Here is a 23,283-nt window from a genome sequence, read left to right as displayed (position 1 = left end):
AGGGAAAGTTACTTTTCTTTAAGTACTGGGTGGTCACTTGTAGCTTAAAGTGAGATTTGAAAACCTTGGAGCATCAATGACCCTCTTAGATACTTTTAAACAGCTTTCAGACAAGTTGAAAAGAGATACTATGGAAACTTTGTTTTGCTTTGTTTTTTGTTTCCTTAAGTTTGTCTTGTTTTGGCTCAAGTCCTTCCCTTTTCCTGCAAACTTCTTCTGGACATGGCAATTTAATATTGTTTTTAAAATTTGGGGAAAAATAGAAGAGGTGAAACCACTCCAAAATATTAAATAGACTTAAAAATCATACACATTTGAGTGTTACTATACTTTGTGCTTTTTACTGCTTTCTAGATAAAGCCTCTACAGTATATCTGCTTTGTGATTTCAAGGGCTTTTCTGCAGTTACAGAAGGGTGTTTTGTAATTAGAAGTGGAGACTCTAGTAGTGAGGGCTTGTAGAACACCGCATGTACTTCTATTAAAATCAGAAGAACTCTGTCAGCGTGGCTGTCAGGGCTGATCCATGCTGGAAGGAGGATCAGGGGTCTGGAGCAATGACAGTACTGGCTGCCCCAGCCTTTTCTGGGACTGGGCTTGCAATCAGGAAGGTCTTGTGGGACCTTGAACTTTATAATTGTGCTCTGCTGAGGTGAATTAAAGTTATCCCTGTTTTATCAAATAGTATGTAAAATGGGAAACTGGTCCTGTAACGAAGTTGTGGATGAAGCAGTGTGAAAATGCTGTTGCTGTGCTGAATTCAAGGCTAAATAAATAAGCTTATGTTTGCTTAAGTGCTGTCTTCTATAGATAGGAACTTTTTGGAGGTGGATGCAAGGAATCTGCTGCATATTAAACACTTAAATAATCAAAGATCCTGCAGTAGAGTGCTGCAGGAACCATTTCTGTCTTTCTGTATTTTGGAAAATGGAACATCTGAGCTTTCCTCTTGTATTAGCAATAGGCTTGCCATGAGTTTATTGTTTTAATGAAAGTACAGGACAAGTCTATAGAATACAGCTGTGTATAGAAACTCTCTTAGGAACCACAGGAATGTGCTTCTTAAGTGAAGGAACAGAGGGAGCAATCTGATTCTTACGTATGTTTGCAATCCATAGATATTTACCTGTGGTTTTACAGTTATGGTACTAAGAAGGGGGAATTTTGTTTAATTTATGACATGAGACATCTTTTCCATGACAGCTTTGTTGTAGGCTAGTGAGTTTTCTTGTGTACAGGTTGTATTGTTTGAAGTTTTTTGGTTTTTAAAACTTGCTGAAGCTTATGGAAAATGAGTTAACAAGAAGCAGATTTCCAGTTGAGGTCTCCCTAATGATATGATATTAACAACTGAATAAAACATGTTTTCCTTCCTGGAGAGAGTGTCAGTGGCAAGTGATCATGGTACATTTCTGTAGGCCAGTAAGCAGCATAGTTGGTGTTCCTGGATTTTGGCAAACACAAATCAAGTGTTTACAATGAAACAGAAGTATATGACTAGGTTGGCTTGCTGGGAGCTCTCCAGCTTCTCTGACACTTTGGTTGCTCTGTCAGAGAAAAACTCACCAGAAAGGTACTTTTCCTGTCTGAGTTTTAAAGAGACAAAAGAGCAACCATGCCATTTTAACTCTTGTTCAGAACTGTAAACCTAAACAACTGCTGTATGTGCCTTTTCCTGACTTTTGCCACTCCAAAACAAGCTCAGAGGGGACAAAAATGGGGGAGGAGGGACAGAAGAATTGTCAGCATATGCAGGGGGCACAGGGGCAAAGATTTGCTGGGGAGGAGCATAAATTTCGGAGAACCTCAGAGTAAATATGTGCTAAATTTGATGAAAGGATGACATAGTAGCTTTTTCAATACGTATACATCTGGAACACCTTTTTTTTTCCCCACCCCGAGCCATTCAGGGAGGGAGTAGATCAGTCCTAGGTAGTTTGCTGCTGAAGTTCAGTCTATTTCTGTTTGTTTTGCCTTCCGAAGGTGATGCTAACATCTACTTAACCAGTAGATGAAGGATCTGTGCAGCTCCTCACAAGATGTTACAGGAACCCTTCCTGTAAGGGAGACAGGAAGAAATCACCTCTAAGGTTTTGTGAGCCAGACCCTACATTCCAGCACATCTTCCTTAGTGGTGCAGGGTTCTGGCTTGTGATGCTGCCCCAGCTTTTTTTCTTATCCCTTTACGTTGCGGTGGAAGGAAGTCACTTTGCATGTTCTGGTGGGATGAAATGAGAATGTCTTCTAAAGGGGTAATTAAGGGTTCCTTTAGCATTTTGCTCCACCTCTGAGCCTAAGTGTGTAAAAGTTTCAGATAATGAAATAACATGGTAGCCTCTTTCGTAGCTTTGAAGATGCTTTTGTGGGTATATTAACACTTACAGGGAAAGCTTGTGGCCTCTTTCCTCGTGGTACTCTCCTGAGTTGCCTCCTATATCCTTTCTGCCCTGTTGAAAACGGGAACCTACTTTCATAAGCTAAGGCATCTCAGAAAACCATGAAAAGCATCCCAGTTGTTGAGTTCGGCAAGTGCTCTCTGTACCAGCTGTTGTTTATTCGTGGTGGTTGGCCGTAGAGTTCTCATGAAGGAATCTAGTGAAACAAATCAGGCAGCCTGAAGATTACCACAGTCAGGGCTGTCTTTAGGGGTGTTTGTGGCTGCCTGGCATAAATTCCGTATGCACAGCCCGAGTTATGGTAGGGATGGGCTGTGTTTGTGAGAGGAGGAAAATGCTCTCTTTCAGACCGAGGAGAAGGCCAGCTGGTGACAGCCTTTACAAGCTCAGGCTGTGGTAGAAATGACGTGTTCCTATCACATGTTGGAAAAAATGGACTGGCCTATTTTTAAACCGCTAGTCCTCTTTCTGATGCATTTAACCCATCAAAACTAGTGGTGCTGTGTTTGTAGAGAGAGCCAAGGGCATATTATGACTTGTGGTGTGGTTTCTCTGCGTCGTGCTGCCAGTGGGAACAGCACTGGTTCTGCCATCAGGGACTCTGGGGCTTTGTGCTGTGGGGCATAGACAAGGGGGGTTTGACAGGACTAACCCTTAGCCACAGTTTTGTTTGTTTTAATAACTATTCTCAGGAGTATTCCGAGTTGACTGAACGGACCCTTAAAGTCAGCCAGAAGTTTATCAGAGCCAGGAATGGAACATTTTCTGTTACTTTTTGTATTTACTTGTAAGGTAAAAAAAGAAAAAGTTCTTTGCACTTAAAAACCTTGCCTTCTTGAATCTGAGATCCAGCACAGTCTAAAATCCCTTTATTCAGCCCTTGGCAATGCTGGCTCTTACAACTAGGGCTCTGGCTGGTGCAGTCCACTTAACATACCAGGTAACATGATTTTTTTTGGCTCTGTGTTCATTCATACTGAAAACGAAGCTCCTTGTATCCAAAACTAATAAATTCTGTGCCTGTGTAACAAAGATTTAGAAATGTCATCCCCATCTTACCTCTGATTTGAATCCCTAAAGGCGACTTGACCTTGGAGATCCTAAGAGCACAGAACAGATGGTGGGGGGAAGTAAGATACTGGGACTTGTCCTGACCTTTTTACTGCTGAGAGCAAACTTATGGCTGTGGGTGTACCTTTAATGGAATAAGATTAAACCCATGTATTTTTAAGCACAGAAGGCCAACCGGATCCTGGGCTGCATCAAGAGAAGTGCGGTGAGACCCCCACTGCATCCAGCTCGGGGCCCCCCAATGCAAGAGGATGTTGAGCTGTTGGAGCAGGTCCAGAGGAGGGACACAAAGATGATCAGAGGGCTGGAGCACTTCCCCTATGAGGACAGGCTGAGAGAGTTGGGGTTGTTCAACCTGGAGAAGAGAAGGCTCTGGGAGGACACTACAGCAGCCTTCCAGTACCTGAAGGGGGCTACAGGAGAGATGGAGAGGGGCTTTTTAAAAGGGCATGCAGCGACAGGACTAGGGGTAATGGATTTAAATTGGAAGAGAGCAGATTTAGATTAGATATTAGAAATAAATTATTTACTGTGAGGGTGGTGAGGCACTGGAACAGGTTGCCCAGGGAAGCTCTGGATTCCCCATCCCTGGAGGTGTTCAAGGCCAGGCTGGATGGGGCTTTGAGCAACCTGGTCTAGTGGGAGGTGTCCCTGCTGGTCTAGTGGGAGGTGTCCCTGCCCATGGCAGGGGGGCTGGAACTAGGTGATCTCGAAGGTTCCTTCCAACCCAAACCATTCTATGATTCTGTAAAACCTGTTAACTCTACAGTTCCTAGCTTTATAAAATAATGCTGTCCAAGAAGTGGGTTGGTAAAGGGGAAGAATATTTTGTTGCCTTTGTGTTTTTTGTTTTTTGTGGTTTTTTTTTGTTTTTAGTGACACCAAGTCCAGTGATGATACAACAGCTGGATGACCATCATGAGTGTTTTTTATGGCACCTGAAAGAGACAGCTGGGGACAGGATTGCCTGCTCTGTTGGTTTCTGATGAATCATGGCTGTGCACTTACAGTAGCAAGCCCAAATGTCTCTTTAACTGGTCTGCAAGGCAAAACTATGTGTTTGGGACCTCCAAAGGTGGATTGCACGATGTTTCTGGTGGGAAATACACCACCTCTGTTAATTCCCTCTTGAATAAATAGTTCTAATGTGAATTGCTGGAGACAGGATAAAGAACTTTTTTTTTTTCTTCTGCTTTGCAGTAGGGAGTCTTGTTTCTGAACTTGCAGGGAGGATGCAAATTCTTGGAAGATAGCTTTCTAAATGCAGGGTACTGACAGCAAGTATATTACTTTGTTACCCAAGACAGTATCCATAACAAATTTAATTTCTTTTTCCCCTCTCCCTTCCTTTTGTGTAGGGTTGTTGGGGTATTTTGGCTGGGGGAGGGTATGTCTGTCTTGCTTTGAGTGATGTTTCCAGAATTAGTTCTGCTACAGTACAAGATGTTAAAATATACCTGGTGAGAGATAAGATATATCTGTATGGTCATATTTGATAACCAATAATAATGGATTATTTTGCTGAGACATCTGAATGAAGTACTAGTAAATTGTGATGTCTTGCCTACCAGAAATGAGACAGATGCCGCACAGTTCACGAGGCAGTAAGTTTTCATTTGCTGTGCTTCATGTCTGAAATGGAGCAAGTTGTAGTATCTATGTAAGAGCAGTTTGGGGAGTGGCTGCGAGTATGATATTTCCTCCCTATTCCACCTGCTTCCCATTTTCTCAGCAGCTCAACCCTGAATATTTTCTTCATATATGTTAGTGCCGGGAACCTTCAACTACTGTGTAGATATCATCAATAACTTAGGTGAAAAGCCAGTAGCCTCTTCCATGTGCATGGGTCCTTGCCATTGTGAAGAGTTCATTCATTTTTTTGGCGGTACAGGTGAAACAGCCAGAGTGGAGACTCAGGGGATATGGGCTAAATATTTCCCAGCACTTAGCAGTAGAGGCATCAACTGTGTGATTTCAAAGGCTTGTTGTCAATCTTGCACACATAGCACTTCTTTTTCTCTCTTAATGCTGGTATTGAATCACACCAATTACATTATTACAGTACACTGTGTAAAACATACTGCCACTCTGTATAGATGGGTTGCAGTGGATCTGGCAATTATCTGTTATGAAAGACAGAAGTTGAACATTAGAATGCCCGTGAATTAGGGGGCAGGCAGCAGGCACTCATTAAAAATTTTAATTGCTTTCTTTTTCTTCTTTGAAAAAAACCAGGGGGAGCCATGTTTCAAAGTGAGGAATTAAAGGATACTTCATAGCTAATTGCTGTGAGAAAGGGCTGCTGCGTGGAATATGCTTTATTGTAATTCATGTGATTTCTTGACGTTTTATTGAGAAGCACATCTTTGTACTGTGGTAAAATTTAGTTTTCTGCAGCATAACTGTGTGCATAATAACTGCTGAAGTAATGGCTCTTTGGATTTGCTGTGGCTCTTCTCCTTTCTATATGTAATAAACAAGCTGTAATTATCAGGGTCATTGATGTACAGCAGATTCTCCATGTATGAGTGGCTTATTTAGTTTACAGGTAAGTATATTGTATATGGGGATAGGAAGACAGAAGCTGTCTGTAGCTCAGTAGGGTTGTAAGTTAAATTGCAGATCCCTAGATAGCAGATCTCTTCCCTGCTGTCAGAGCCAGCATGGGTCTGAAAGTCCCATTCTGTTGCATTGGTGTGGTTTGGAGCCAGACCTAAAAAGCCTGACTGCACCCCAGCTGATTCTGTGGCTGGTCAGGTTGAACACTTGTTGTGCTTCAGGCATGATAGAGACATGGCAATGGCTGAGCGCTGGGTCAGCGCAGGGGTACCAGCCTGCGCTGGGGCCTTTTGGATGTGTATGGCTGGCAGGTGGGCAGTGTCCCTGGGCTGCGGAAAGGGAGGGATGAAGGTGCTTACAATCCTGGGCTGACTACAGGATGGTGCTTATCTCCCCAGACAGAATTGGTCTCATGTGTGAGCCACCTGTGTAGTCTGCTAATTGTGTCTAATGAAGCCCAAAATATGCAAACGTGATGCAACTCTGGGTTGCACCATTACCTAGGAGTATCTGAAATAAAGGGACATTGACTGTATATTTTGCTCTGTATAATGCAGGTTATGCTAACTCCTGATGGTAGAACTCCCATTGGTAGCATTAGCGACCTTCCCTTCTTTTAATGGTGTGACTCACCATCTCTCTCCACCCTGATTGTGTGCTGTGAGGCATGCCTGTGTGACAATGGGAACAGCTTAAATGGAAGAGTCATGCTGGGGGTGTTGAAAATGTATTTGTAGATGTGTTACTGCTGCTTGTAGCGGAGGAGAAGTAATGTGGTAGGACAAATTGGGAATTGCTACTTATGTTATTGATACACTGAAGATGAGTGTGCTACAAAAAACCCTTTTTCCATTTGTGCTCAGGAAAATTAGCAGTCTGAAACAACAGAAATGCAGATATCAGAAAAATGTTGGTGTAAATGGCTTAAAATTTATGAATTCTCAAATGCAAAATGAAATATTTCTGTGTGTACATTTCAGTGAGTAAAATTCCCTGTTCAACAGAATGAGTGTATGCTGTGTTGCAGTAATTCTGCAACTATTTCACACCTGTACTTACCAGTGACTGTCAGGATTTCTTGCTGCCAAAATGAAGCTTACAAAAACATAAACAAAGGTAAAGATAAAAAAATGGCTAGTGGTGATCAGGGTCACAGCACCCTTCCTTCTGTGAGAAGCAGGCCACAAAACATGCCAATTTCCCTGAGTGGTTTTCAAGAAATAGTGATTCACATTCCTTTCTGTGGTCTCCTGTATGTAACACTGTTGTAGTAAATGATGCCTTTTTATGTTATTATGTTAGATGCGTTCCTTGTTCCTGCTACTGTGCAGTTTGTTTGCACTGATAATACAGGAACTCATTGGGTTTTTTTTGGTTTTTTTTGTTGTTGTTGTTGCGGCAGGAATTAGCAATTAGAAATAGGTTCAGTATTAAAGTTGTTAGGTTGGAAGTGACAATGCATTTGCTGAGTAGCAGCTTTTATGCATGCAAGCATAGAGAATGATAGATTGCAGAGACCTTCTGTGGCTTTGAGATTTGAAAACTTGAACGAAATAAGAAGGTTTGACCTTCTTGGAAAGAATATTAGTCATGCCTTTGCATATTTATTTTTTTAACTGCTGTCTGCTTAGGTAAAGTAGGATATGTTCAGTATGACTGCTATTTTAGAATGTTGCATCCTTGTAATATGTCTTATATTCCTGCTTATTGCAGGATTTGTGCATGTTCTTCCCTCTAGTACCAATATCTATTAGCAGATGTTAAAGGGCACTCACAAGTTCTAATAATTTTTCTGTCGTGTTAATGCGTCAACTTTAAAAAAAATCACAGCTTGGTACTAGATGGACACCCAAAAAAGCATCAGGCTATAGCTGACTCTAAGGGGAGGTTGGTCATGAGATTACAGAGCATGGGGGTGGTATCTCAGTAGCAATTTTCTGCCAACAATTGTCATAACAATGTAACCAGGTGCCAAAAAATTGTTAATGCTGTTGTATATACATAGGAGAATTCACTCGGCAATAAGGATCGTTCTGTATATGCCTTTAACACCTTTTTTCCTTTTAAAGTAGCAGTCTTGGGCTAAATCCAAACAGAGCGTGAACATCTGTTTATTTTTTTTATTCTTATTTGTTTAGTTCTGCTAGTAAAGGTAGACGAGTGATGCTTCTGTACTCTGGTTGCAGGATATTTTTCTTTGAAGATGGTTTCATTCTCTCATGCAACCTGTTGTTCTGAACTATTTTTTTAAATCACAAATTACATCTTTTGCAGTAATATGAAAAACATACTTTTGTGGCTACAAGGGTTGGTGAAAGTTTATTTGTGCAAACACTAGACTGAGTCTGACCTGTCAGTTTGCCTTAACTGCGGTTGCCATTTAGCTCTTGGTTGTGATTGTGTTAGTTGTCAGTAATTGTGTTTGCTGTCTTGGCTGGAGGCTGTGATGAAGAGTGCCTGGAACTGGGGCATTACACAGATAATATCATGATGAAACAGCTGCAGCTTAATCATAATGAAATACGTGTGGGCTTTAAGGGCTGCATATACTGGAAATTTTTATTACACCTAATGCCCATGTTTAACCTTTTTAGGAAAAAAAAAAAACCCTCTCTCCAATTAGGAAGAAATAGATGTAAGATTATAGTAGTAAGTATTATAAAAATAAATCTCATAACCTCCTTGTTTCAGGGAGGGAATATTTTGTTTGTCTTTGCCACCAGTTTCACCTGCAGCATTCTTCTAATTTTTCTGATCTTTTAGATGTCTAGACCTGAATGTCTGATGTTGCACCCCTTTCATCTGAGGAGCCCAGGGCAACTCCCTGTGCTATCTATCAGTCAGTGCTAGAGCTCAATGGTGTCCAGCACGGCCTCTGTCAGAGGATGGGCAGTCTGGGTGAAGTAATCTGTGATTGGAAATCAGAGGGATTTTTCCTTTTACTCTGGGATTGAAATCTCCCTCTTTATGCACAGAAAAGAGAGAGGCTGGGATCTTGAGGTAAATCTGAGCCTGGCATATGGTATTTTGCGACATCCTTACAAATCGCTAGAGTGATCATTTTCTGTCAAAAGTAATGTTATTTTTTGATCTAGGCTGAGCAATGCACTGCTGGATTATGCAAAATTAACACTTACAAAATAATTTTTTTTTTTACGTTGTATTGGCCCAGACCTCTAATTGCATTAAATTGATGACAGGCAAATCTGATTACTAAGGCAACTTGCTCAAATTAAAAAATAAAAAGTGAATATCAGAAAAAAAGAACAAAGACACTATTGGGAAGAAATCAAGCACAGACACAGAGGACAGGGGGGTTGGAACTTGGTGATCTTTAAGGTCCCTTCCAACCCTAACCATTCTATGATTCTATGAAGACAAAATATCAACTATGGAAGCAGTTATCACAGTTGCAGGCAATTGAAGTAATAAGGAATGTGGTTTAAGGATAGCCCTTGAATTTCTAATTACTGAGGAAATGGGATCTGGTATGTCTGTTTTCTACTGCTCTGATTCTGTGAAAGAAATCCAGATGAGGTACTCCTAGCAGTTCCTTTCTGTGTGTACAGCTGTCTTCTCGAGTTTGCTTCATGTGGACAAAAAGTAACTCTATGGAAACACCTTCCTTGTGTTGATTTACATGTGGGATGATTTAAAAAAAAAAATCTCAAGATGAGTTTAAACAAAATGCCAAGGATGATGAGTGGAACTTTCTATGGAGGAGTCAGTTCTCTCTTGCTCTTTTTCTGTCTGATGTTCCATTTGTGTCTCTGCCCAGGCAAACCGGGACGCAGTGATCAGCCGAGCCCCAGATCAGCAGGATGACCGAGCTGTCAGCCTCCAGGATGCTTCTGCGGTCTACGACCTCCTCAGCATCACGCTGGGCAGAAGAGGGCAGTATGTCATGCTTTCTGAGGTACCTCCTCCTGCCTTCTGCTGCAGCTTCCACTTGAAAGGGTCAAGCAAATCCTGTCTTTGCAGTAACTTGTCAGGGAAGGTGAAAATGAGGTGTGCTAGTTGGCAACTAGTGGAAACAGCTACAGACCTATAGCAGCACAGGCCAGAAATATGCACAGAGCTGTTTGAGACATTAAAATAATTTGTAGTGGAGGTACTTGAGCAAAGTAGCCCTCATTTGAAGTGATGGTATATGCTAGCAAGCCTCCTTAACTGAGAAGACAGAAATCATGTAATTTAAAAAAAAAATCGCCTGTCTCTGGACCACACATTATCTCCCCTGATTTGATTACTGAGCCAAGCAACAGTCTTGACAAAATATATATTAAAAAAAAAAAAAGACTGACATTTCTCACAACATTTGTTTCTCAGTGCTTGGAGAGAGCCATGAAGTTTGCGTTTGATGAATTTCACCTCTGGTACCAGCTTGCCCTGTCCATGGTGGCTTGTGGAAAGGTAAGGTTAAAACCAAAGGACTTAACACTTTTCCAGAGGAAAATGCATCGTATCTAGCTTACTTATTTGAACACACATTGTCATTTATTTTGTTGGGGGTAGGTGCCATCAGGCAGCTAAGTGAAAGGATGGAAAGACAGTGCTGTTCTTTTAGACTCTGGTTGCACTTTGTGATCAGGTATGTGCATTTGGTATTGAGTACAGTTCTTTCCATGTAGTGTTTGCTTCTCATTGTCAAGAAGAGAACAGATCTTGTGCATAGCTGTGAATTGAAAAGCATTACGTATCTGTCCATTCTCTGCTGGTTCAACATAAGTGTGCTTATCGTAAGAAAGATACTGATGTTTAAAGCTGTCATCAACTCACTCTGTGTTTGGGCAGTTGACTTAAACCTCTCTTTAAGCTGTGGTTTCTCTGTCTGATCAGGGAAATGTTAATGCTTTTTCACAGAGAGCTTGTAAGGATTAATATCGCTCAAGTGTTTCGTGCAAAAGATACTGTAGAAAAAGAAATGCTGTGAATATTTGCATGGATGTGTTTTTAGTGTGTTTTCTTTTTTTTTTAAATTAGTATAGTATTTGTCAAAGTTACCAGTTAACCAGTGAGATGGCTGAAGTCCAGTTGTGAAAGAAAGGCAGAAGCAGCAGGAGCTTTTATTTTTTAGTCTTAAAAGAGTAGACTTTCTGCAGGAAACATGGATGGTACAAAATTTAGCCTGTTCATTCCGAGGGTGCCCATCTACACTTCCAGGAGATGTGTGAAAATTAATGCTGTGCAGTAGTAGACCATTTCTTACGGTCCTATGTTCTGTGCCCATGGAGTGTAGGGGAATCCATTTGGAACTGAGCAGAGAGAGCAACTAGCAGTCAGCTGCCAAATGGTAACTTATTACTGGTCTTTTATGGCTATAAGCTGGCTTGGAAACAGTGGTTTTGGAGCAGAAATTGGAGATGAGTATACAGTGGCATGCTTTTGTAAAGAAGTTGTCATCTTGTGATATGTAAGTGGCAGCAAAGCTTGGAAGATGTCTGAAGGGATTCCTTCACTTTTGTGAACATAGGCAAAGCCTTATCCTGGAAGACTGGCTGTTATGCATTATACCTCAAGAAAATGGGAGGCCAACAAGAGAAAGCCTAATAAAGAGCATCAAGGATGGCCAAGGGTATAGTAAGCAGGACTGTGGAAAGATTGAAATAATTGAAATTTATTACTTTAAAGGAGAGAAAAAAGTTGAAGAGAGAAACAAGTCTTTAAGAGCCCTTAGAAGAAGGGGTTAGTCTTGTTTGTGGTGGGTGGGACAAGGTATGATGCTTTTCAGTTGCAGTAACACAAGTTCATATTTCCTGTTAAGAGGCAAAATAATGGATAGAAGTACACTGGAGAAAGATTGCCTGTGGAGGTTGTGTGGAGCCTGTGCCACTGGGGATCTGTGGAACACCCTAGGCAAATATCAGTCAGCAGCAACGCCACTGTGAAGGTGCCAGGGGTGTACTTGATGGGACCTTGCAAACTCTAACTCTGTTCTGGGACTCCACAGTTGTCCATAAATCATCTAGGTCTGTTATAATCAAAAGGAGGCATCAAAACTTTGACAAAGGGTATTAGATCAGCAGGGAGCTGAAGGGCAATGTTTAATGAGAAAGAGGCTCACAGATTCCTGAGAGTTCTGTACAAGCACTTAAAAATCCAGTTCAAATATGAAAATCACAGCTAGACTTTGGAAACACGAAGCTACTGGCAGAATACTCGAACAATAAGCTTGGTGCCATAGTGCTAATACCTTGTACTGGCCTATGTCGGGTGTGGGGTTTACAAGTCTGGTCCAGCTCCCCTTGGCATTCATCTGGAGTTAGCACATTTCTGCCCTCTGTGCCTTTGCAAATCCTCCGGATACCTGATCTCTTCATACTGAGGACAACAATGACTATATAGGCTATGACGAAAGGGCACAGTATCTTCCCATAAACACTCATAGGACTTGTCTGGGAGCTTTATTGGCTTTACAGGTTGTGTAACCTCTTTCTCAACAGCAGACAATGCTGTAGCTCTGGTAATCTGCTGGAGAGCAAATCTAGACTTGAACTGCTGATGGTTGAGACAGTGAGTGTATCCCAAGGGTAATCGTGGTTCAATATTAGGTTAGTATGAAGGTGAGAAGTAGGACCTGATCTCTCACTTCTAACAATTTGCATGGGAACTCTGTTGTCCTCCTTGTATGTTTGCTTACCTCTTCAGCTTCCCTAGAAGTTACAGGATATTTGGTACTTAAGAGAAAAAAAAGGAACACAAGTATCTGTATCTGTAACTGTCCTACATTTTCAGATTTTCAAGTACGTCATGTCTTTTTGCCTGTACTTTAAATATTTACAAGGTAAAATAGCCTGATCTTGTCTATTGATGTAAAAGCTCTAAGTGTTCTGAGCCCTATATGGGGCAGAGGGAATTCCCTTACCCAACAATCCCATCTGTGCAGTATTTCGCTTCTAATCCCAAAGTATTCCCTGAGGATTCCTGTCATATACTCTGCAGTGCGTCATCTGGCTAATAGGAGATGTGGCATACATTTTTATACTGGTTCACAGCTTGATAGCAGGACAGAGTTCATTTAAAAGTAAGTGCTCTGGTGCAGCAGAACAAACTGATGAGAAAACAGTGTGGTCTGTCTAGACTGCAGAATGCAGAGTACACTTGAGCATTTATAGGTAAAAGATCTATTTTCACTTGTCTCAGTCACAGCCAATTCCAGATCTTATTTCTTGGTAATGAAATCTCAAAATCTCACATCCTGCAGTGTTACTTGTTCTGCAGTGCAGCAAATCATGCTCATAAATCCTAGGTACGACAGGAACAGTTTTATCAATCTGTAAATGCTGGAAACTTTGGTCGCTCTTTTTTTTAAAGCATGTTTTAGGATTTGCAAACTCTGATCTTATGTGCTGTAAAATCCTATCTTGCCCTTTATTCTATACTGCATTTGACTAGTATTACTTTTATTTTGTATGTTCATCTTCTTCAGGTTAAGTCATTCAAGTTGAACTTCAAACTATTTTCCTCCTCTGCCAGCCCAAAATTGCCAAATGGTGACTAGCATTTTTCACAAGTGATAAGTCTGAATGTCAAGCCAGCCACCTAGGCTCATTACTGTGTGTATGTTTGAGTTTACACATTATTTTATGAAGCATGTGTCCTAACAAAAATAGGCACATCACTGCAGTAAGTTCTTACAGAGCAAGTGAGGCCTTAGGTCTTTGTAAAAGAGTGAATGAAAAAGCTCAGAGAAGCATAACCTGTTTTCTGTCCACTTAAGTGGTGGAAATAATGGAGTGACAGCAATTTTGCTTTCCTGTGCTTCTCAACAACTTGCATAATGAGTATGATGGTGTTGTCTTGTTTTTTAAGCCATTGTTGGGGATGCATGTATACCAAGACGTATTTTTTCTGAACAAAAGGAGCATGTTTATTTAAATGATTAAAATCCACCATGAAATTTGTAAGACTTCTGTTGGCAATTTTAAATGAAATGTTGGGAAAGCCTAGACAATGGCAAAGACATGCCTGCTGTAGAAAGAGTACTGAGAGATGTCCTGTGTCACCAAGTACAGTTCTGGATAGACAAGAGAGGTTTAAATCAGTGTAATGCAGCATCACTGTTCTTCTGAATGCTGAACTCTTCACAGCTGCTTTAAGTTGCTTCTGCTGGTAATAACCTTCACAATGTGAAAATACAACAGCCAGAGGCTGAGTGGGCATAGCAGCTCCCTGGCTCTGCTGCCATGCATAGACAGGATGGAGTCTGAGTGGCAAGTGGTATGATAGCTGGATGCCATCTGGCAGAGTCCTCAGGCAATGAGATGAGCCGCTATCCTGCTGCCAGAGTAAAATGAGTGCAGTGGGTTGCATCTGCTGTCTCAAGATTTTGAAAAAGTGACATGACCTGTATAAAGCAGAATGGGGAAAGGAAGGACCAAACTCTTATTTACAGAGAAGACTTTTTAGTCCTCACAGTAATTAAGAGAGAGGCAGCTGTTTAGGGCAGACTTGTTCTCTGCTGTTGCTTTTCAGCTAAACAGTTTCTACTGGAGGCTGTGGACATTACCAGCACACAGGTCTGCTGCGGACTAGGGTAGCTCTACTGACATATCTGAAGTTGGAGGCAAAATTGTCATAGTGTTTAGATGATGTATTACAAGCACAAGAAATGTGAAATGGGTCCCCGTGCAACTTGCAAACATTTCCTTCTCCTCAGACCTATTGGATCAGATTTCCCATGTTCAGATTTCTGTTCCCTTCCACACCTAACAGCCTCATGTGAGACAGCCTGGGTGTCCCAAATTGTCACTGGCGCTCTATGGGAGTAGAAACTCAGAAGCACATCGTGGGATTGGGCTCTAGCTTAAATTGGCAATACTTCAGAAAGTCTTCTAGATCTGCATTGTGTCCTTTTTTTTTTTTTTTTTTTTGTCTGTCTGTCATGGTTTTAAGGCCACCCGGCAACTGAGCACCACGTAGCCTCTCGCTCTCTCCTCCCCTCTGGTGGGATGGGGAAGAGAGCTGGGAGAACAAAAGGTAGAAAACCTTGTGGTCTGAGGCAAGGACAGGGAGGCTTCACTTACCGCTTATGGTCATGGGTAAAAAACAGACTTGACTTGGTGAAAACAGAAGCAGTTTAATTTTTTAACAATCAAAACCAGAATAAGACTGAGAACTACATCTTGAAAAGGCACCTCTCCTCTGCCCCTCCCTTCTTCCTGGGCCCAAAGGCTTTATTCCTGATTTCTCTACCTTCTCCCCAGCAGAGGCGCAGTGGGGCAGGGAACTGGGGGCTGTGGTCAGTCCATGTACATGTTGTCTCTGCTGCCCATTCCTTTTCAGGGTAGGGCTCCTCACAGTCTTCCCCCATCTGGAGCATCTGCAGGAGAGGATAATCTGCTCTTACCCCTCACGCTGTATATTCATTTAGGGGATGAAATGCAGCAAAACGTACATAAAGGAAGAGCTCGGAGGCAATGGAAGGGGCTGTGGGGAAGAGCCTCTGTGAGAACCCAGTGGAGCTGGAAGCAGTTACCTGGAGGCAAGGGCTATGCTCAGCAGGCCTTGTGCTGGATGGCTGATGGTGGTTATGTGTTCCTGGGGTGCCAGGTACACAGCTGTCCAACCCATCTCATCTGGTGTTGACAGAACACTATCAGCCCAGTGCTTGCCTTTAGGCTTGGCTTCAATTGATATGATTCAATTCAATGATATGGCAACTATATCATTGCTGATACTCTCCAGCCCCTGCTAGCCTGTACTGAGGACACCACAGGGACAATGGTCAATGTTACCGTATAGGTAAGATAGGCTGGCAGCAGGGGGATTTAAACACCAAGTGTGGCACCTTGCAAAACCAGGCAGATAAAACTGCTTTTATAACTGCTCATATACCTTATGTTTGTTCGTTTTTTGGAGGAAAGAATCATGCTTGTCTACCTGAATGTTTTTCTTATAATGCTTCAGGAGGTATCTGGTGTTACACAAAGGGAAATAATCACATCCTTCTTGGCATCTGTCACTCAGCTGTTTTTCTGCAGCAGCAGGCTCCAGCTTGTCTGCCAATCTTGCAGTGTCACTGTGTTCCCCTTGGCTGCTCAGCAGTGGGAGATACTGCAGCCCTGCCCGAGGCTTGTGCTGGCAGCATTCTTAGGGTTTTGAAACCAGTCTTATGCAAACATGAACTTTCATTTTGGATCCCTTTGCAAGTTGCTGATACATACTGGTCATAGCCAAATAATGACAAGCTATGTCTGAGCTGCTCATATCTGTGTTGCACCCAAAAAAAGGAATACTTCCCCTTATTTAAATGGTGCAGTAGAAGCGGATGTCTCTAACAGCTTTGAGGAGCTTCAAGTTTGACTCAGCCATGCATGTACTGCCAATGTACAGCTTTCCAGAAGGTTAGAAGAAAAGTTATAAATATATTTGATACATAATTCTGCAGCAACAGCAGACAAATTTTATGATTTAGGCTGTTCCTTCTGTTGGTTTCCTTGCAAAAGCTTAGGCTGGTTGCTAGGCAACTGGCAAAAAAAAGTACATTTCTCTTTGCATTGCAGGCAGGAACCTCGGGAGCAGCAGAGGCCTCGGATGGCTCCTTAAATAGCATTGCTGGGGAATGAAAGTTAAAATATTGAGCATTCATTGGTTAAAGATCCTGTTACAAAGGTCAGCTAGCTAGGGGATATTCAATAGTTTGGTTCCCTTTGGTGGAAAAGGAAGATTAGAAGGGGTTGTGCCTGTGTGCTGTAGATAGTACAAAAAATGGAAATTTCCAAGGATGCCTGACTTTTGAGCAGAATACCTAGGTGGGCTATATAATTGCCTTCAGACTTAACACTCTTTGCCTGACAGAAAGTGTGAAATTGGGTGTTTGTCACATTAGCAAGGACAAATTTATGCTTACAGATCTTAAATTTTAACAGGTACTCTTCAAAGTGAATATTTGAAGCTGCTTAACTCCAATGCTCTAATTTGCTACACACAGGGGAAAAGAAAAGGGGGAGAATTGGTCCCTGTATTGAGAGAAGTAAATGTCTTACAGGAATAATGTTTATGCTGTGGGATTAGCAGAAATCTAGAAATTCAGTGGAAAGCTAACACCAAACCAACTAGCTCCAGAGTTCTCAATTGCTGTCTCACTGTTATCTTCCTGTGTTGGTTCAAGGTCATTTTTAGCTAGATGGCTGTGAATCCCAGGGTACAGGGAATACTAATTCTTGCATAATGAGATTTTTTTCCCCTCACTTCCCCACAATCCCTTTGAGAGAGCGTAACTTTTTAAATTGGACAGGATGATGCTAGAAGTAAAGCAGTACTAGTTGTAGAGATTCATCTGTGTACTAAACTTCCAGGTGAATTGGGAATGAGACTGTCTACCAAAACCACCACCTCGAGGAACATTTTTCCCTTTGGCTGAAAAGTATTACCAAAGAAGCAAGAAAGTAGAAAGGTTTTTGGAACCTTTGCAAGAGAAGAGCAACTGTTTATTGTGTGTCAAGTCTGCCTGGCATGATTTACTGTCTGGAAATTCTTCTTCCTTTTACTTAGATTTAAGGTTTCTTTATCTTCTAAACATGGAGTGAATCTCTGACATCCTTCTTTTGTTTGTTTGGTGTGGTGGGGGAGAAGAGGAGAGGAAGGAATGAAAATTTCTTGAAGTGAGCTGGGAAAACCAGCATTTTGGCAGCATCTACCATAGTTGATGGTGAGATCTCTTGAGCCTTTTGGAAAAGTAAGAACGAGACTATTCTTCATTACTGCTCATGTGCAAGCATCTTTGAGGACTATGCTTGCATGCTTTGTTATATAATTAGTAAATGGGGAATGAGAGTTGGGGTTTATATTTTACATTTTACTACCTTATAGGATTCAAAGCCATGGTTGCTGTAATTGCTTAGGGGGATGTGTCCTCTCCGTCCATCTCCTTCATCATAGCTTCCTTGTGATTTCTTGCTGCAGATCAAGAAGTGTTATTCCCCCACCCCAGATGTGATACATAGAGCTTTCTCAGAAGTCTGTATCAAAAGCAGCCATTTTTCAGTATTGCCTGCTCCTTCCTAGAAATTGCGTTTCCTAATTTTCTTTTCATAAATTATTGTGTAGCATGTTTGTGATCTCTGCAGAAGAAAAGTATTGTGTGCAAGTAGATAAGGAGAGGAAAATATTGACAGAGAAGATCAGCTTCCAGTAGCTACTGGGCTTAAATATGGAACAGTAGTGCCGTGTCCTTCCCTGTCTCCATTGCAAAAAACACAAAGTTGTTGGTATATGAAGGACAGAGATGCCTAACTCAGGTAATTGAAGTTCTTAAGTCCCCTACACAGTTCATCTTTTTATTTTTCTTTTTTTTTAACCCTACTGGCTGAACATTCCCATTAAGGCAGTATTTTCACTCCATATTCTGATTTGAGCTCTGTGCTTTGTTGGTCATAACAAGGGAGGATGGTCATGGGTCTCCTTAAACCCAATGCGGAACCTAAGGCTGAGAACTCATACATTAGACCTCCCATAAACACAGTTGAAACCCCTATGAGGCAGCTGTTGGCAAGCTTGCCCTTTCTTTAAACCATGTCTGTTTAACAGGTTTGTGTGTGTTTAGGGTGACTTAAAAGCCTTTTTCTCAGAGAGATGCCGAATGAGAACCAGAGGCAAATCCCCAGTTTTCTGAAATCCTTGGGATCAGTGCAGTCGTTATAATCCAGCAATTAGCAAGCTAAACAGCAAAAACTTAAACCCTGGCTTGAGTTTTGATGTGAACTCCTCTGAAGCTCAGAATTATGAGTAGGAAGCGTGCACTCACTTGGAGTTCAAGCTCTGCTCTTCTCAAAACATGCCTCACAAATAACTCTAATTATTATTGCATTGCAGTGAATCTCACAAACAATGTGCTTGACTTCCTGGTCCACCCACGCTAAGTGACAGAATATGTACATTTTAATTATCAGATTATTTCAATGTTACACAAATGCTGTTTCATATTAAATATTGTTACAAACCAATGACATCTGTATTCAATACTGAGTGGATTATATTTGTTCCCTGCCCATTAATGTCTGTAGTATCTTTAAAACACCTTGATATTATATGTCATGCCAGTCTCCCCTAAGTAAGGTCACTGTGGGAGGGGCTTGTTCTTTCTACTGTCATTCCTTAGCTAGTATTTTCCTCATCTATGTATAATTTCTGCTGAGTAAGGTTTTCAATGTGAAATTATATAGATCTCTTGAATTTTTAAAATACAGCTGGGGAGAAAGGCTTCATGCCACCCTGTTTCTAAAACCATTTCTGTTCCATATGTTTAATTACAAATTTTATAAACTACTTTAAAGTGACTTAGCTTTGTAAATGTTTTGAAAGCAGTGCGGAAGCTGTGGCTCTTGCTCTGTAAATCGATCTTCAGAGTGCATGTGATAAGGTCACTCCACGTGTGAGGCATTCAGGTATAAGCACTGTTTTGTGCTGGCCCACAGGGTGGCTGTCAGCTCTTCCTAGGTGCCTCCTGCTTTCCCTGCAGTCACACTGCTGATGGGGAGCTGAGAAACCAACACAAGCTTTGTATCTTTCTGAAAGTTAGGACTGGACAGTGTATTGTCTTTTACATATCTGGCCTCTTCATTTTGTTTTGCATGGTGAGATGAGAAGGGTTGGGTTGAGCTGCGTATACACTGACTGTCAAGGTGCACACTGTCCTGCTCTACTCTTTGGGTTTCTCTTGTCTGGAAGAACCTGTGGGGCTGGAATACAGGCAGGAGGATGATGTGCTAGGCTAGGATGCTCATGGGGTTGTGCTTGCATTTCCAATATGAACCGCAGTGGTACTGGGAATACCAGTTGCCTGTGGTACAAGTAGCATTCTGTGAGAGGGAGGAATAAGATGCCATTAAAACCTGAGACACTAGTTATTCTGAACAAATAGGTGTCAGGGATGTTAATTCTGTGGGATGCTAGTTACTTCATGACAGCAGGGTGCAGCAATGTGTTTCTTCCCATACCTCAGGGTTGAATTACCCGAGTCTTTGTTTCTGAGAGGGGTGAGGTAATGGTTTAAGCTCTAGGACCAAGTTTATTGATTCCCATTTTTGCTCAAAGACAAGCTTCCTTCTGGCTTTAGCTAAACTGTGAATTTGGAATTGTAAAATAGCAAATGTTTCCTTACTTTTATTGATGATACCTGATGCTCTGTGTAGGTGGGAGCTGCCTGGAGAACGTAGGGCAATGCTGTTGCTCCTCTTCAGACCGCGCAGCAGATACCCAAGCTTTTCAAGCAGGAGGGTTTGTCTCCACTGCTGCAGAGCTTGTGTCTTAGGCTACAAAACCCATCTTTGCCTTAGCATGGGCAGGGCTGCTGTACATCTGGTTTTCCCTTTTCCCGGGCACCCTTCCAATCAAATTCCTATCCAGGCTTTTGAATCCCATAGCAAGAAGTGGACATTGAGTCCTCTGGAGAAAGGAGGCGGCAGGCTCAGCCTGCTTTGTTGTGGTGTGAGGAGGGGAAAGTGCTGATGGCCGCTGGTGGGAGCATGCAGCTGCTGTGTGGGGCTGCAGGGGACTGGAGCAGATGCCAGATCCATCTGCCTGTGCTGGTCACAGCTCTGGTAGGCAAAGCCCCTGGGGGTCAGGAGAAGGTGTCCAGGATCTGATAGATAGTGGCTAGTTTGACTTGGCAAGGTGCTGCTGCTGCTCTCCTGTTTTTTTTGCCACAACTATTCCATGTGCTTCTGAGAGGGGACACTGAGTGAGAGAGGCCTGGGTGTGTCTTGGGACTGTGTGGAAGAGTTCGGGAGGAATGAGGCATGTCAGGAGAAATTCTGAGAGAAGTAAACTTCCCCTTGAGCTCAAGGATGAGAGAATTTGGGAGGATCAGCGGTCAGTAGTGAGGAGGGTTGGAAATGTGAAAGAAACTGCGGTCTAGGTAGACTGGGCTAGGAGACTGGCAGTGCAGCCTGGGTCACCTCCTCATCGGCTGACCAGGCCTTCTCACCAGCATCTCAGACCAGAGCTTTCCTCATTCCCCTTTAGACCTTCTGAAGTGTGGCAGCCATGAATATGTGCTGTAAAAAGCAATGTTTGTGGAGCACATTGAATCAAAAGGGCTGTGTAACGGCTGATCTTAATAGACATCATTCATTAATGGTAACCAAACACCAGAAAAACAGCAAGAGTTTTATGGGCCTTCTTTGTAACACACACTACTCAGACTGCAGTTGCCTGCTCCACCCTTTGCATGGGGGGATCCCACTTGTATTCTTGTATGTTCTAGTACTGGAGAAGGCACAAAACAATCTGCAGGAAGATTACTTTAGCCGCACAAAGCTCTGTCTGAGTAGAGTTGGCCTAAAATGTTAATATACTGGAGGATAAGCTCTTTATGATCTTTTCTGGCTTACTGGATGATGGTTGTGTGCAAGGAAAACTGTAGCAGAATTCCTGTGAATTGGGAGAGCAGAGTTAGAATAACCAGTGTGTTAATGGCTGAGGAAAACTGTTTCTTGTAAGGTGCCCGGCCAGGGCTGGTGCCTTGGCATTTTTCCTCTGAGTGTGGGAAGAGTGTGAGTCTGCATGCACGCACACATGTGTCTGTGTGTGTGGAGGTGGGAATAAAGTTGCTAACTTGTTGCTGACGTGATTCTTCACAGCGCTTCTTTGTACATTTTACTGAAATATGTTGTTTGGACTCTGGAACAGCATTGTCTTATCAGCCTTTTTTTATTTCCTCCTCCTCTCTCCCCCTCCTCCAGTCAGCATATGCTGTGTCGGTGCTCAAAGAGTGTGCTAAACTGCGACCTACAGATCCCACCGTTCCTCTTCTGGCTGCCAAGGTCTGCATTGGTTCTCTGCATTGGGTAAGGAAGCTGATGCAATTCTTATTATGTAATGGATCAAGTGCTGTGGTGACAATGCCACAGTGTAGTTGCAGTGGGGAGAAAGGAAATCCCTGTTAAAAATTATACACACATGTATGTCTTTTAAAAAATGAAAATCCCAGCAAGAGATTTTGCAGTGAGTCACTGAAATGCGTTTTGCTGTCACATTAAACAAAGGAGGAGGTGGGAAGCCAATAACAGCAATTCTGGGGACTGCTGCTTCAACTGAGTGTTGAGTTGAAGCAACCACTCGTGTAGCCCCTGGAAGACAAAAGTTATAATTAAAGTGGACTGTTAGACAGTTCAGGTCTGTTGGACAACTCAGTCCTTTGTTCTTGAAGTTGCTGTGTCAGTGCTTTCTGTTCTGGATGTTTTAATGTATGCCCCAGAAGCAGAGCAGGAGTCGAAGCCTGTGCCTGTGAAATTCTGATTTTCCCAAGGAGCAGAAACATCTGTCAGTCTTTTCCTGCTTAGTTTAATTAATTGAATGGCAGTGTGCTGTTTTCACCTGTCCTCACCACGAGGTGTCCCTGCAGTCAGTGAAGGATTATAATTGCTAATATAAGTAAAACAAAGATGCAAGAAAGCATGGAAGAAAATACCAGAAGAATCTGCCCAGATTTTGGTGAAAAGTTGTAGGGGCTGGATTTGCTGTTGTTGTGTCCCCCTACACCTGGCCTCCCTATCTTCTACATCCCTGTGTGGTAAAAGTTGGTGTTCAGCTAAATTTAAGTTATATCCGTTTACACCATGGTCAGGGAGGAGTTCTGGTTATATATGTTTTTGAATGAACTATACTGTTCAAACTATAATGGTTAAATATATATGAGTCAGCAAAAAATGGGAAGTATCTTGTTCTAGGGAAAATCTTTCATGTCTGAGGGCCTTGAGGGAATCCTTGCTGAACTATCCAACCTGCCTCTGTTCTCTATATAGAGCAATTTAACTCTCTTGTACCTTTAGCACAGTGTCTAAATTTTGAGTGCGGAAAGTCATTCAGTGATATAAAATAACATTCATAGTGAATGATTTTTTTAATAAAGCAAATAAGGTTTTTTCCTGATTCTTAGAGATGTTAAAACAATATGAAAGCCAGGTGTTACAACTGTATTGAATGCTCATATTAGTATCGCTGAAGTTTTCAAAGCAAGATCAACTTGCCATTAGTCTAAAACATCAGCAAGTATATTTATAATTTTTACTTGTAGGCTCTGAACCTAGAGGAACTTCATGGGCTGAATTCCTGCATTCACTTGGAGCCATAGTGGGGGACTACAAGACTGTGACAGCTTCCCCTGGCAATTCTGCTGTCTCAGTGATTGCCAGGAGGCAAAAAAAAAAAGTAAACGCAGCAGAACAGTTGTGTTAAGTGATCCTAAATGCTTAGGATCTCCATATTGCAAATAAATCTTTTACTCTACTGCCTTCCTGTCCTGTGAACATGAG

The 23,283-nt window shown here is 42.1% G+C and overlaps 1 protein-coding gene across 1 annotated transcript in view; it reads left to right on the top strand.

Moving 5' to 3' along the window:
- The window catches only part of TTC7A (tetratricopeptide repeat domain 7A), a gene marked incomplete at its 3' end in the record, with an annotated part of 72,170 nt that overhangs the window by 22,864 nt on the left and 26,023 nt on the right, over positions 1 to 23,283 (top strand). Inside the window, exons 8-10 of the mRNA XM_010078932.1 lie at positions 9,804 to 9,941; positions 10,355 to 10,438; positions 21,712 to 21,816. Coding sequence (XP_010077234.1) covers positions 9,804 to 9,941; positions 10,355 to 10,438; positions 21,712 to 21,816 — 327 coding nt within the window. The remainder of the gene's footprint in view (positions 1 to 9,803; positions 9,942 to 10,354; positions 10,439 to 21,711; positions 21,817 to 23,283) is intronic.

Source organism: Pterocles gutturalis, unplaced genomic scaffold, assembly GCF_000699245.1.
Source record: "Pterocles gutturalis isolate BGI_N339 unplaced genomic scaffold, ASM69924v1 scaffold23168, whole genome shotgun sequence".
Classification (NCBI taxonomy): Eukaryota; Metazoa; Chordata; class Aves; order Pterocliformes; family Pteroclidae; genus Pterocles; species Pterocles gutturalis.
The sequence above is the reverse complement of the archived record's forward strand: the minus strand, read 5'-3'. Positions and strand labels throughout refer to the sequence as shown.